This window comes from Scyliorhinus canicula, chromosome 20 (genome assembly GCF_902713615.1).
Source record: "Scyliorhinus canicula chromosome 20, sScyCan1.1, whole genome shotgun sequence".
In the NCBI taxonomy this organism is placed as follows: domain Eukaryota; kingdom Metazoa; phylum Chordata; class Chondrichthyes; order Carcharhiniformes; family Scyliorhinidae; genus Scyliorhinus; species Scyliorhinus canicula.
In genome coordinates this window covers 70750013-70766355 of record NC_052165.1, presented here as the reverse complement: position 1 = coordinate 70766355, position 16343 = coordinate 70750013, and the positions used below count along the sequence as shown (strand labels likewise).

Genomic DNA, 16343 nt, shown 5'->3' with positions numbered 1-16343 from the left:
CAAACAGCATGGGGGACAGAGGACATCCCCGCCTCGTCCCACGGTGGAGAGAAAAGTATCTCGAGCTGATGTTGTTTGTGCGGACACTCGCCTTCGGCTTCTTATATAGTAGCTTTACAAAGTTCACAGCTCACTAGGGGCTGGTTTAGCTCACTGGGCTAAATCGCTGGCTTTTAAAGCAGGCCAGCAGCATGGTTCGATTCCCGTACCAGCCTCCCCGGAATGTGGTGACTAGGGGCTTTTCACAGTAACTTCATTGAAGCCTACTCGTGACAATAAGCGATTTTCATTTTTTCATTTTCAAATCTTGGTCCAATCCCAACCCGCTCCAGAACTGCCACCAAGTACCCCCATTCTACCCAATCAAACGCCTTTTCAGCGTACAATGCCACAACCACCTTTGATTCCTTCCCTTCCGCCGGTGCCATAACGATGTTCAAAACCCTCCTAATGTTCGAAAAAAGCTGCCTCCCTCTCACGAACCCCATCTGATCCTCACCTATCACCTTCGAGAGGCACTCCTCCAGCCTAACCACCAGTACCTTCGCCAATACTTTTGCATCTACATTCAGAAATGATTATGGGCCTATAGAACCCACACTCCATCGGATCCATATCTTTTTTAGCAACAGTGAAACCGATGCCTGCCCCAAGGTTTGTGGCAACACCCTTCCCTATCGCCTCTTCAAACAACCCCACCAACAGGGGTGCCAGCTTATCCTCAAATTTTTCATAATATTCCACCAGAATCCCATCCGGCCCTGCCACCTTCCCCGACTGCATCATCCCAATCTCATCCTTTATCCCCTGCTCCATTATTGCTCCTTCTAATGTAGCCCTATTCCCCTCCCCTAGCCAAGGGGAACCCAACCCATCTAGAAATTCCTGCATCTCACAGTCTCCCCCGGATGGCTCTGACCTGTACAATCTCTCATAAAATTCCTCAAAAACCTTGTTAATCCGCTCCGGAGCCAGCACCAACTTCCCCGCCCTGTCCCTCACCTGAAGAATTTCCCTTGTCGCTGCTTCCCTCCGGAGCTGACCTGCTAACATTGGAAGTTATCTCCATGTTCATAAACTGCATCCCTTGCTCGTCTCAGTTGCCGCACCGCCTTCCTGGTAGACAGTTGGTCGAAGCTCACCTGCAGTTCCGTCCTCTTTTCCAGCTTCGCTGGGTCCCCATCTTCTACATAACTCCTATCTACCTCCAACATCTCATCTATTACCCTCTGCTGCTCTAACCTCTCTTTGTCTACTCTGACCTTAAATAAAATCACCACCACCTTTAGAGCCTCCCAGACAACTGCCTTCGACACCTCACCCATACAGTTGAAACCTACATATTCCTTAATTACCTTTTCAGTTTTCTCACAGAACACTTGGTTCCCCAAAAGTCCCACTTCCAGTTTCCACCCTGGCCTCTGCGCTACCCTCTTCTCCAGTACCATACCCAATGCGGAGCATGATCTGACACTGCAATTGCCGAGTATTCCGAGCCCTTCACCCCAGCCAGCAAAGCCTTCCCCACCACAAAGAAATCGATCCACGAGTATACCTTATGGACTGCTGAGAAAAACGAGTACTCCCGTTCCCCTGGGTGCAGGAACCTCCAAGGGTCCACCCTTTCCATTTCCACCATTAGCCCAGCCAGCACCTTTGTTCCCCCCCCCTGATGGGACCAGCGAGCGTGGCCGTGATCTGTTCAACCTTGGCTCCTGCACCAAGTTCCATTCCCCCCCCCACAATCAGTTTGTGTGTGTTCAAGTCGGGGATGGCCCCAAACACCTTCTTCGCGAATCCCACATCGCTCCAATTGGGACCGGTTACACTTAACAGTGCCACTAATCTCCTCTCCAGCGCACCTGTCACAATCACATATTTACCCCCTGATCTGCCATCACCTTCTCCATCTTGAAGCGCATCCTTTTGCTGACCAGCACCGCTACCCCACGAGCCCTTCCGTCAAATCCAGAGTGAAACACCTGACTAACCCAGCCCTTTTTAAGTCTCACCTGGTCCTTCACCCTTAAGTGAGTCTCCTGCAGCATTGCTACATCGGCTTTCAAACTTCAAGAAATCTCTTCCCCCAGAGACCAGACTTCAAACTCCTCAAAGATCCATTTTCAGTGGGAGCCACCCAGTGTGCTCTAGTCCCCCTCTACATCGCGTTCTGGACTCAGGCCTGCCACCTCGATTGCCTTGCCTCATGTCAAGCTCCGCCCACGCATCCGACCTCGGTCCGTGCCTCCCGCTCCGGCAGCTGGACACTCCCGCGGGGCTCCTCACCGGCTCCAAACCGGACCGACCCGACACCCGTCCCTCAGGCCCCAATGGCCGAAGAAACCCGGGAAGAAAGAACCATGGGGAAACCCCCGAAAAAGTCCGAAAGATCACAGACCAGCGGGAGCCTCTTTCCGACGCAGCCACTCCGCTCACGAGCGCCACCAGAAGTCCGCATTTATGATATTATAAGGACAATTACAAATGTAAACAAAACTCAGTAAATAACACCCCCCAACCAACAACCAGACCCAATTAACATGGCTTCCACACTCAGTCCCCCAGTCCCTCCTCCTCCACTCGCTGGTCTCGCCTAAACTATACTCTCTCCCCCTACCCCCCTCATTCCCTAACCACCTCCCTATTAGTTTAGCTCACTGGGCTAAATCGCTGGCTTTTAAGCAGACTAAGCAGGCCAGCAGCACGGTTCGATTCCCGTACCAGCCTCCCCGAACGGGTGCCGGAATGTGGCGACTAGGGGCTTTTCACAGTAACTTCATTTGAAGCCTACTCGTGACAATATTTTTTTTTTGTATCTGCTAAGAAGTCGATAAACGGTTGCCACCTCTGGACGAATCCTAACGTTGATCCTCTTAGGATGAACTTGATTTTCTCAAGCCTGAGAAATCTGGCCATGTCGCTAACCCATTCCCCCCGACTTCGGGGGCTCCAAGTCCCTCCATGCCAATAGGATCTGTCTCCGGGCTACCAAGGAGGCAAAGACCAAAACGTCAGCCTCTCTCGTCCCCTGGACTCCAGGGTCAACCTATACTCCAAAAATCGCCACCTCTGGACTCGGTGCTACCCTTGTCTTTAAAACCATGAGATTTGCAAATCCCTGCCACAATCCCCTCAGGTTCAGACATGCCCAAAAGGTGTGGACAAGGTTTGCGGACCCTCCCGCACTAAAGTTTGTTTTATGTCCATTGACCATAATGCCTATGTTGTAATGGTTCTCATTCGACCCTGTCATAATTAATGCCAAGAATGACACTTCATTGTCTTACGGTTTTCATTTATTTAATGTTACATGCTTCAGTTAGCTTCTCCTTAAATTTCTGAGTTCGGAGCTTTTTGCTGCTGCATAGAAAATGTCCTCTCCTTTTTTAGGAATGCGACTCTGCATCTTTTGGCAGGACATTCTTCGTGCCAATGCAGCCTTTTCCTGTCACAGAGAGAATCCTGAGTAATGGGGCTACCACACCTCATGTTTTTGAGTTGGTGCACTGCTACTTCTGTGTCCTACAAACTGCAAACCGTTTTTCTCTATGTACAGAATAAAATTAGATTTCACATAGAACTATCCTGTCAACATATTCTGTCATCATATGATCTTTAATCACTGATGATGTAGACTGTCTATTTGCATTAAGCCTTTACACTACATCTCCCCTCAAGTCTCTGACTCTGTTAAATACATTATCTTACCGTCGGCAACTTTTGAATCCTTGGCTTGAACAAAAATATTGTAGGCTAATAAATCATTCAACCAATGTTCTAAAAAAAAGGCAAATGTCTTCCTTATCTATTTTGTAGGAGTAAATTCACAGAACTTGACCAGATTTTCATTACGGCTTCTAAAATAGACATTATGTGGCTCACTCTATTTGTTACACTTTGCTACTTCTTGACAGATATTGAGCTACTTTGTTCCTCTGTGTTCTATTAGCTGAAGCTTGTCTACAGCACCAAATGCTTATACTCTTTTTATTAAATAAACGTCCACCGGCATCCTCACCTGAAACCAATGCTGCAGAAAGGTGTCCGCTCCACCCTGATGCCCTTTGGGCCTCTTTATTTGCTGATTCCTCTGAAGAAAACTGAGAGCACATCCATGCCACCGATCATCTTTCTCATGAGGCGGCACCCAGCTGTTTTGTGCTACGGGAGCTCAGATTTGGCCTCTTGCCTTGGGAATCCATCTGCAGAACCCACGCAGATACGGGAGATGTGCAAACTCCACATGGACCGTGACCCAGAGCCAGGATCGAACCTGGGACCTCGGCTCTGTGAGGCTGCAGTGCTAATCACTGAGCCACTGTGCTGCCCAGCTTTAGTAAATTTTCAGAAGAACTAGGGGCAGGAGTAGGCCATCTGGCCCTTCGAGCTTGCTCCGCCATTCAATGAGATCATGGCTGATTTTTTGTGGACGCAGCTCCAGTTTCCTGCCCGAACACCATAACCCTTAATCCCTTTATTCTTCAAAGCCCGACAAAAGAGGTGAAAAGATCTGTGCATGAAGCCCTGGCTCAGGTATCAAGTAAAATTATGGAAGCACGTGGGGCTACCTGGAAAACATGGAGGCAGCCCTTTCTGATCATAGTGATCGGATTTCCGCACTACAAAATGGCATGTCTTTGGCAGTGGAGACAAATAAAATTCTAAAAGCCAAATGAAATGACCTAGAAAACAGATCGCAAAGTCAGAATATCTGCCTCGTGGGTTTGCTGGAGGGGATGGAGGCAACAACCCGACAGAATATTTTTCCAACATGCAAACCAAAGGAGTCTTTACGTTCCCCACCCCACCCCAGAGCTAGACCATGCATATCGCACATGGTGACAGACCTCGTGCTGGGGAACCCCCGAGTGCGGTTATGATAATATTCCACAACTTCAAGAAGAAGAAATAGGTCTTTCGATGGGCCAAGGAACACTGGGAGGTAAAATGGGAAGCTCACTCCATTCAGTTGTATCAATACCTCAATTTCAAAAGGGTGAAATCCGTTCGCTATAAAAAGGGTCTCTGGTTCAGTCTGAAATATCCAGCTCACCTCGGGGTGTCTGTCAGGGGGAAGGATTACTTTTTTAACTCCTCTGAAGGAGCAAACATGTTTCTCCAGAATCTCAGTTTGAACTCTGTTTAATTCTTTTTTATATTGAAGTTACTATGGGCCCGATTCTCCCCCAAAATTTCTAAGTTTATTTGTGGGTTTTTAGGGAGTTTCCCGCCGGCTCTTAGTCACATTTTTGAGCCCTGGTGAGTTTCTCACCGGTTTAGGCCACACTGGGGAGCGGAACTCAGAGATCGGCCGCCATTTTGAAAGGGTGTCCCGATCTCTAAGTGAACTTGTGGGTCCTCCACACCCCCCAACTATGGGCAAACTCAACCGCCAAACACATGGGCACCACTCCACATCCCCCAAGTGAGGACACCCACAATGGGATTTACACCTCTTCAGGCCCCCCCAAGGCCCCTTACAGCACCCCCTCCCTAACAGGACCTACACTCATCACCCCACCCCAACTTCCCGGAGACTCCTACGTACCCGCCCTGCACTCTCCCACCCTTCAAACTCCTCCTCCACCCTCATTTTATGAGCAAGGCCACTCTCGCCCCTGACCCTTGGCAGTGCCAACCTGACAATTGGGCACTTTTGCACTGCCACCCTGGTGGCACTTCCATTCCACGACTGACGTTTTATGCATCGTGTTGATTGTCCTCACTTGGTTGTTAAAATTTATTCCACCTTTGCATTACTCTCCCCACCTTCTCAGAACCTATTTTTTGACCACGCTTTCATTTGCCTCTCCAGCACCCAATTTAAACAGCTATTCCTGTGTAAAAATAGAGCGCAAAGTGCACAGGCCATGCAATCATGGAGAGCATCACAGCAAAGCCCAATCTCCTGCTAAACCAAAGTCCTCAAAAGAACACTTGAGAGGGTGGATATTTACTATTTTCATTTACATGATCTTTTGCACGTCAAGAAACACAAGGGGAGTTTATTGCTTATTGGCACCAACAGCACATAAGACATTGAATGAAGCAACTCAGTACAAATACCAGAACGGATGCACTAAAATACAGACTTACAGGACAGATGGGGATGTATTTGTAGGCGAGAAGACGATCAAGCCATGTGAAGACATTTCAGATGTAAGTTGTAAGTTAATAGCTCAAATCTGATGGTGAGACAATTGACTACTTTGGAACGAGGTGTGAATGGATGAAGATTCTTGATAAAATGCAAGAAGGCTTTGAACTACAATTTTCAAGGCTGGTTTTGATTTTCTCAGAATCAAATCACCCGGAATTTGGTTCACTCAACAGTTGTAAAAAAAATAAATCTCAGAATCTCCTGAAAGAAAAAAGAATGTGACTTATTCAGAAGCAATATCAATTTCTTTGATACACCTGCTGATGGTCCTGCAACATGGAGAGGTAGGATTTAGCAGTAGGTTAGTCATCTGTTGTGGACATCAAATGGGGGAAACACTATATATGGCTCTGGCTCTAAATTTTCTCGTCCCAGAGGAAGGCTGAAAGTTGATGGTTGTCAACTCCCAATGAAGTGATTCCTTTAATGGCAAATTTAAGCAAAAATAAGCATTCAACATATTAAAACCCTCAAAGTAAAATAATCCTCAATGTTAGGAGAGCATCAGCATTCAATGAAGAGTGATTAGCTGCAATCAAATAGTCCACTTTCAAGTCTCAATAATGGCTAGGATCCTACTGGCTAAGTCCTAGAAAGGAATCCAGGAGGTTGAACAGCAGGAGAAATGGTCTGGAGAGGTGGCTGACAAATAAAAGCAAGAAAATGCACAATTACTGTGACATAAATGGTTTTCTCCCAGGAGTAATGTGATTGATCATCTGATGTAATCCTGCTCACTATCGAGCAGCGTTTTTGTTTTACACTTGGCTAAATTAAATACAACTATTGCAATTGTTTCCTTTCAATCCCATTCCCTCCCTTTTAAAAATGGATACTGGCCTTTATAATTCAAATATCTTTTAATTGTGAGTTGTTTTCTGATAGAAATCAAATATATACCAAACACTACACATATCAGCATGAACACCGAGAGTTTTTTAAAGGATATAAAAATCTCATGTAAAACAATCTATAATCACTGAATACAGGTATTAGTATCAAATACCTACATCTGAAAATACAGTCTATGCCACTTATTGCATGTTACATTGGAACAGTATCTGACATCAAACAGTTGCTAGGCCCTCCCCATATCACTTTGACTAGTTTTGTTACCATTTAGTTTTATGTTTTTCAAAAAGGTGTTTTGCTTGCGGGTAACAAATATAACTTCAGATCTGCTTAAGGTTTTATTTATTTTTTTAGTTGCTGCAACACATTTTTTTTTAAACTGTTATAATTCCTGTGAGGTATTTTTCTTGTATTGCTTGGAAAATGTGAGATGTACATAAAAAAGGGACAGAAACACATCTAGTACGAATTAAACATCAGACCAAGACAAATTCTTCTGTTCACGTCCCAACCGTCTTCGCACAAAGTTTCAGCACAGTGCTCTCCCACAAAAAAAAACTCACTTTCACCAGTGACGACACAAGTAGGCTATTTAAAAAGTAACATAGAGAAGTAACAGAACTTCAAAGATAGAACGTGTTCTTGCATAACTTTTTTTTATTACAACAATACGTATAAATACTGTCGCAAATTCAAAACATCAGCAAAACACCTTAAATGAATTTTCCAGAACTGGCAATATCATCATAAACTATTCCCACACATACCATTGAAACTACTTTTAGACATACTAAGCATCTAATTATTAGCGTTTCCTCCTTTCTTGCAGGGGGCGCTCAGCTAGGAGGACATGCGTGAAATACAAAGTCACGCAAGTGACACATCTGCATCCCTTCCCAATGAGACAAGGGTGCAAAAATGACCCTCCTTTTTTTTAAATATATTACAGCAACTCAATTCCTTTACCCGAGTGGCTGCAGTTAAGTAGCATGGACTGTATCCTCAGTCAAACCTGGTCAATTAGCCCAAGACTACATATTAAAACTGTAACTTACTGAAATGAATGACAGTGGACATCGGTAAAGCCACAATTTTAATGGCCAAATGTTTTTATCCCCATCCAAATATCAATGTTGAAAAACATTGGCATGAATTTATACAAATGCTTTTGAGAATGCTTTTCCTATTTAACCACACCAAGTACCAGCAGGTGCACTTAACTAGGCAAATGATTTTCAGAAATTGATTTGTTACTGCGGCAGTCGATTGAAAATTGACCGAAGGTAGCACTGGATACTTAAAGCCAGCTGTTTCACAATTCAGTCCTCGAACACATTACTTAGGCAGTCCGATCTTAGTTATAGAAAATTACACTCAAAAACATGCCGCAGTGCAGGAGTTCCAGATTGCTACGCAAGTATTAGAAAGCACTGAAACCAAAACTGAAGAAGGCAGCCCAACTTGCCAGTATTAACACTGAACGCCCAGGACTGAAGTTGTTGAGAATGCTGTCCATTGAATCGTTGAGCAAGGAGTGAGTAAAGGAAGTAGGTCAGTCGGTGCTTTAGTGGGATTCGCCGTTTACTGATCCTTCCCCCCTGGGTGATGATGACCGGGACAAGCCTTTCTCTGTGTTGTCGGAGCTGGAGCTGCTCAGGCTATGCTGGTCGGCGGTGGTACTCGAGGTAGCAGTGGCCGCCGGGGCTGACCTTGCTTTCTCCTTAAAGTCTGTAATAATGACTGTCAGGTCGCCCACAGTCACTTCCAAATGTTGTGCGCTGCTCCGGTCCACATTTTTTAACCTCGGCCTAGAAAAATAGGATAAAGGCAAAAGACAACCCATGAATAAAAGTTCATTTCAAAGGCCTGCTGTCATGTAAAAACTGAAAGGCTATCAATCCTGGCCCATCCTCATGATGCTTGGAGCATTTTAACTAAACATTTCCTCCCTCGATATGACTATACCTCAAAAAAGTACTTAATTGGCTACAAAGTGGATGATCTGAGGCCAGGAAAGGTTCTCGATAAATGCCAGTCATTCTGTTATGTAATTTCCTGGGAGAGGCAAAAGAAAACCATAGTCAACAAGCAAAAATCTGAAAAATTCTTCTCCCACCTTCTTAGATGATTGAAACCAGTCCAGGCCACATCGACCATACGTACGCTAACTGTTAATCCATTTAACTTCTTCTACTTGACCCAATTGTTGCCCCCAACAGCAACTAATCCAGCTCCCTCGTTGAGACCTTCTGCATAGCTATAATACCACATTACTGAGGCTCACCAAGTCTCCGGGGGGGGGGGGGGGGGGGGGGGTTCAATTTGAATTGTTTTTTTGGAGCAGGCAAGGAGCTGGATTGCCCCTGTCCACACTCTGAGCTCTGGCTTTGTAATTTAAAAAAAAAGAACTGCCAATTCCGACTATTGCGAATTTGAAGCCCAGTCTATGATACTGAAATGATCCAACACCATGGCATGCAATCCACCCCTTAATTTACAAAACTGCACATGATGTAACATGGATGCTATGTTCTGTTATTCGTTTTGAAAGATCGTCATCTAAAGGTTTACCACCAATAAGACAAACATCTGTTCCATTTGTAAATTTTATTAACCAAGAACTTCTAAGATCAGTCAGGACATAAAGGGATGAGCTTGCTGCTGTCATTTCAGATTGTTTGTACAGTGCTCAGAATAACCTATAGTCAAGGTAAGAGACTCTGCAAGGTACAGTGGATAGAAGCTGAGGCAGGCATTCATGTTCAAAGGTTCAAACCCTGGTCAATGTTAAGGTCAGCAGAACTGGATGAGATTTCGGTGGGGAGGCCGCAGGGAGAGGAAGACATATTATGATTGGCCTCAACATCTGGAGGACAGCAAAAATATGAGGCAGATTATCCAATTACTCCAGAGAAGCACAAACAAAAAGAGGTTCTAGATCGGCTGTAAAGTTCCTTGTAGTTGAGTATTCATAGCTGATGCGCACAACTGAAAAATTGCCACGTGTTAAATGTATAGAAAGATGGATGTATATAGGACCAAATCCCTGGAAAAATTAATTCCATTAACAGGAAAAGGGAAATTAAGGAAGAACATTAACACAAAATAATGCATTGATGCAGTGTTGCACTGCACATAGCCCATAGTTCACATAAAATACTGCAATTACAGTCAGGAGCTTGCTTAATTGATTTGAATACTTAGAATCATAGAATCCCTACAGTACAGAGGGAGGCTATTTGGCCCTTCGCGTCTGCACCTACCCTCTGAAAGACCACCCTACCGAGGCCCACTCCCCTATCCCCACCTAACCTGCACATCATTGGACACAAAGCGGCAAATTAGCATGGCCAATCTGCCTATCTGCACATCTCTGAAGAGTGGGAGGAAACAAAACCCACACAGACACAGGGAGAACTTAAAAACTCCATAAAGACAGTCACCCAAGGTCAGAATTTGACCTGAATCCCTGAGGTTGTGAGGCAGCAGTGCTAACCATAGTGCTACCTTGCCGCCTTCCAAGATCAACAGAATACATACAAGAGTATATATGGTTCACTGCAGATTACTGTTACACACATAGATCTGGTTGAGAGAAAGAACATGATTGGGAAGAACACACAATCTGAAAATTGAATAAAGGATTAATAAAGGGCAAAGAAACCTGGAAAGAAGATATTGTTCTTTTAAAATATTTTTTTATTCTCCTTTTTCACATTTTCTCCCAAATTTATACCCACCAACAATAAACAATAATTAGCAAATATGTCAATTCCCATAACAATAACAACGATTCCATCCTCCCACCAACCCCCAACCATTAGCCCGCATGTTGACATAAACAAATGACAAAAAGTAATCCGGGATTACCCATAGTCACCCTTAATACTCACAGCCCCTCCCCCCCAACCCTCCCACCCCCCCCCCCCAACTAATGTTCAATGTTATCCAGTTCTTGAAAGTACATAATGAAAAATGCCCATGACTTGTAGAACCCCTCCGTCCTTCCCCTCAGTTCAAACTTAACCTTCTCAAGAGTCAAGTATTCCAACAGGTCCCCCGCCACGCCAGGGCACAGGATGGAGAGGCTGCTCTCCACCCCAGCAGGATCCGCCTTCCGGCGATCAACGAGGCGAAGGCTACGATATCTGCCTCCGCACCCGTTTCCAACCTGGCTGGTCCGACACCCCGAAAATGGCCTCCCGGGGGCCCGGGTCCAATTCCACGTGCACCACCTTGGAAATTACCCGAAAAACCTCCTTCCAGTAATCCTCTAGCTTTGGACAGGACCAAAATATATGAACGTGATTAGCGGGACCCCCTCCCCCCCTCCGCAACGCTCACACATATCTTCTGCACATTCAAAGAATCGGCTCATCCTTGCCCTCGTGAGGTGCACTCTATATACCACCGTCAGCTGTAACAGCCCCAACCTCGCACATGAGGTGGAGGCATTTACTCTCCGGAGCACCTCACACCAGACCTCCTCCTCTATAACCTCTCCCAACTCTTCCTCCCACTTTGCTTTGATCCCTTCCAGTGGTGCCTTATCCTCGTCCAAAATAGCTCCGTACACCGCTGACACTACCCCTTCTCCGGCCCCCTTGTTGTCAGCACCTCCTCCAGCAATGTGGAGGCCGGTTCCTCCGGGAAGCTCTATATCTCCTTCCTAGCAAAATCTAGAACCTGCAGGTATCTAAACACTTCTCCCTGCTCCAGCCCATACTTCGTTTCCAGCTCCTTCAATCCTGCAAACCAACCCCTAAGAAACAAATCTTTTATCATCTTAATCCCCTTCTCTTCCCATTTCTGAAAACTTCTATTCCACCTCCCTAGCTCAAATCTGTGGTTCCCCCGAATCGGCATTTCCCTTGACCCTGCCCCCAACCCGAAATGTTGGCGAATTTTCAATGGAGATTCCTCCAGATTTTCAATGGAGCTATTATTACAGGACTCCCTGAGTATTTCCCTGGAGCTATCGGGAGTGGCGCTGTTGCTAGTGCTTTCAGTCCCGACCCCTGCACAAACTCTCCTCCATTCTGACCCACTGGGACTCGACCCCTCTGACCCAGCTCCGCACCTTCTCCACATTTGCCGCCCTGTAGTAGTAGTACATCAGGTTCGGGAGACCCAAACCCCCTGCCTGCCTTCCCCTCTGTCGCAGCACCTTTCTCACTCTGGCCACCTTCCCTCCCCATATGAACGAGGTAATCCTTCCCTCAATCTCTCTGAAAAAAGCCTTTAGCAGGAAAATCGGTAGGCATTGAAAAATAAACAGAAATCGCGGCAACACATTCATTTTAACCGCCTGTACCTGACCCGCCAGTGACAGAGGGAGACCATCCCACCTTGCCAGATTGGCTTTCACTCTCCCCACCAAACTAGTGATGTTGTACCTGCGAAGCCTCCCCCACCCCCGGGCAACCTACACCCCCAGATACCTAAAGTGAGTCCCTGCCCTATGGAATGGCAGCCCCTCGCCCTCCCCCCCCGACCCGAGACACCACAAAATACTCCCTCTTGTCCAGGTTCAGCTTGTACCTCGAGAACGACCCAAATACTCGCAGTAGCTCCAATATTCCTCGTATCAACGCACTCGGTTCCGACACATACAGCAGCAAGTCGTCAGCATATAAGGACACCCTATGCTCTATCCCGCCCCCCCCCCCCCCCCCCCCCCCCCGTACTATTCCTTTCCATGCTCCCGAACTTCTTAATACAATGGCCAACAGCTCAATCGCAAGTGCAAACAGCAGGTGGGACATAGGACATCCCTGCCTCTTCCCACGGTGGAGAAAAAAGTATCTCGAGCTGATATTGTTTGTGCGGACACACCTTCGGTTCCTTATATAATAGCTGTACCCAGTTCACAAATCTTGGTCCAATCCCAAACTGCTCCAGAACTCCCATCAGGTACCCCCACTCTACCCGGTCAAACTCCTTCTCGGTGTCCAATGCCACAACCACCTCTGTTTTCTTCCCTTCCGCCGGTCCCATAACGACATTCAAAACCCTCCTAATGTTTGAAAAAAGCTGCCTACCTCTCACGAACCCCGTCTGATCCTCGCCTATCACCTTCGGGAGGCACTCCTCCAGCCTACCCACCAGTACCGTCGCCAATTATTTTGCGTCCACATTCAGAAGTGATATGGGCCTATACGACCCACACTCCGTTGCATAATTTTTTAGCAATAGTGAAATCGATGCCTGTCCCAAGGTTTGTGGCAATACCCCCTTCCCTATCGCCTCTTCAAACATCCCCACCATCAGTGTGCCAGCTTATCCTTGAATTTTTTATAATATTCCACCGGAAATCCATCTGGCCTTGCCACCTTCCCCGACTGCATCCTCCCAATCGCATCCTTTATCTGCTCCACTATTGCTCCTTCTAATGTAGCCCTGTCCCCTCTCCTAACCTCGGGTACTCCAACCCATCTAGAAATTCCTGCATCTCATGGTCTCCCCCGGGTGGCTCTGACCTGTACAACCTCTCATAAAACTCCTCAAAAACATTGTTAATCAGCTCCACCAACTTCCCTGCCCTATCCCTCACCTGAAGAATTTCTCTTGCAGCTGCTTCCCTCTGGAGTTGACCTGCTAACATACCTTATCTCCATGTTCATAAACTGTACCCCTTTCTCGTCTCAGTTGGCGCACCGTCTTCCTGGTAGACAGTCGGTCGAAGTTCGCCTGTAGTTCCTTCCTCTTTTCCAGCTTCGCTGGGTCCCCATCCTCTGTGTATCCCCCATCTACCTCCAACATCTTGTCTATTACCCTCTGCCACTCCAACCTCTCCTCTTTGTCCACCCTGGCCTTAAACAAAATTACCTCACCCCTCACCTCCGCCTTGAGAGCCTCCCGGACCACTGCCTTCAACACCTCACCCGTACAGTTGAAACCTACATATTCCTTAATTACCGTTTCAATTTTCTCACAAAACACTTGGTTCCCCAAAAACCCCACATCCAGCTTCCACCCCGGCCTCTGTGCTACCCCCTTCTCCAGTACCATATCCATCCAATGCGGAGCATGATCTGACACTGCAATAGCCGAGTATTCCGACCCCTTAACCCCAGCCAGCAAAGCCTTCCCCACCACAAAGAAATCGATCCGCGAGTATACCTTATAGACTGCTGAGAAAAACGAGTACTCCCGTTCCCCTGGGTGCAGGAACCTCCAAGGGTCCACCCTTCCCATTTCCACCATTAACCCAGCCAGCACCTTCGTTCCCCCCTGATGGGACCAGCGAGCGCGGCCGTGATCTGTTCAATCTTGGCTCCTGCACCAAGTTCCATTCCCCCCCCCACAATCAGTTTGTGTGTGTCCAAGTCGGGGGTGGCCGCAAGCACCTTCTTCGCGAATCCCGCATCGTCCCAATTGGGACCATATACACTTAACAGCGCCACTAATCTCCCCTCCAGTGCCCCTGTCACAATCACATATCTGCCCCCCTGATCTGCCACCACCTTCTCCATCTGGAAGCGTACCCTTTTGCTGACCAACACTGCGACCCCTCGAGCCCTTCCGTCAAATCCAGAGTGAAACACTTGACTAACCCAGCCCTTTTTAAGTCTCACCTGGTCCTTCACCCTCAAGTGAGTCTCCTGCAGCATTGTCACGTCAGCTTTTAAACTTTTAAGATGCGCAAGCACCCTTGACCTCCTAGCCCTCTCACGTTCCACGTGACTATCCTAACTGGGGGTCTCTCACCTCCCCACCCTTCTTATCCACCATCATCATACCACCGGGCCCTGCCCCATAAGCCTGACCCACCTCTGTCCATTGTTAACATCGAACACCTTCCCCCCCCCCACGCCTCGCAAGAATCTCTCCTCCTACATTTCCCCAGCCCCCCCTCTCGCTCACCTCATAGGCCCATTGAAGCCTGCTATCCAGGCTCCAACATCCGCAGCCCTCCTCTCACCTCATCTCCGTTCACTAGCTGACTTTAGTTAGCTAGCGCAGGTGGCTCCCCCCGCTAAGATATGTCATCCCCTTCCACCCAGTCCCAGAGAAAGAAAAAACAAAACCAACAATCCGACCCATACAATTCACAAACATAAGATTTAACCGTCGCAACATAGAAAGCCAATCCACCCAACCATTAACTTGGAAAGAAGATATTGTTACAGGAATATTGTTTTTTTTAATAAACATTTTATTGAGGTATTTCTTTGGCATTGTAACAGCAGCAATATAAACAATGTACATAAAAATATAAACATAGTGCAAATACCGCCTCCCACCCCCACAGGTTCCACCATTACTTAACCCCCTACTCTACGCTAACCTAGCCCCCCCCTTCTGCTACGATTAATTATCTGCAAAGAAATCGATGAATGGTTGCCACCTCCGGCGAACCCTAACAATGATCCTCTCATGGCGAACTTAATTTTCTCCAGGCAGAGAAAGCCAGCCATGTCCGATAGCCAGGTCTCCGACTTCGGGGGCTTTGAGTCCCTCCATGCTAGTAATATCCGCCTCCGGACTACCAGGGAAGCAAAGGCCAGAACGTCTGCCCAAAGAATATGCTCATCTGAGCCACTGTCATGTGAGCCTGGTGCATGACCTTGAATTGGTTACAGCAATATTTTTGACCAAGGACAGTAGATGCATGTCCTAATATATTCCTTTTCACTGCAAGACCGGCACGGCTAGTAATCCAGCCACTTCTCTCATATAAGCAAGTGATGGTTTTGTTTGGGCCTAATAACTTTCATCTTGTAAGCCACAAACAAAAGATGTCAAGAAACTTCAACTACAGCATGGTTAGAACATCCGACTCATGAGACTAAGACAGTTTATAACTAAATAAGCTTCAATTAACCCATGGGAGACATTCAAAATCATACTGAAATAGAAAGGCCAAGATAACAGCCTCAATGTTCATTTTTTCAAACCATTAATGTGGAAAAAGAGGATAAAGAAGACTTCACAAGCCTTTGAGAGATAGCAAGAGAGGGATGGTGATGATTGATTTAAAATATTGATCAACTTAAAGGGTGTGATACAACAAAAAAAGAGCAGGGTGTTTCCCGGCACTTGTAACGCCTGGAACAACCCCGCTATCGAAAGGGATTCTGTTATTCTTTTCCTTGCCGAGGCTGCACTTAATTCATTTCCTGCACTGAGGAGCTCCGCTTACCTGTTGGGGGGGTCCTGAGCCCCTTACACCCCACCTCATAAGTGCCGGGCACCCCCGAGTCCGATCCCCGGTACAGACAAAATGCCACCTCAGCACTGCCAACCTGATACCTGGGTGGCAGTGCCAAGGTATCTGACTGGAATCAGTAGTTCCAGGGTGCCACCCTGCCCAGAGGCCAACCACCCA

The 16343-nt window shown here is 46.8% G+C and overlaps 1 protein-coding gene across 7 annotated transcripts in view; it reads right to left on the bottom strand.

Moving 5' to 3' along the window:
- Window positions 1-7001: 7001 nt before the first annotated feature.
- The window catches only part of yaf2 (YY1 associated factor 2), a 235898-nt gene continuing 226556 nt past the window's right edge, over window positions 7002-16343 (bottom strand). For all 7 annotated transcript variants that reach the window (XM_038781223.1, XM_038781218.1, XM_038781222.1 and 4 more), the window contains one exon: window positions 7002-8820. In XM_038781223.1, coding sequence (XP_038637151.1) covers window positions 8577-8820 — 244 coding nt within the window. In that variant the 3' untranslated portion in view covers window positions 7002-8576. The remainder of the gene's footprint in view (window positions 8821-16343) is intronic.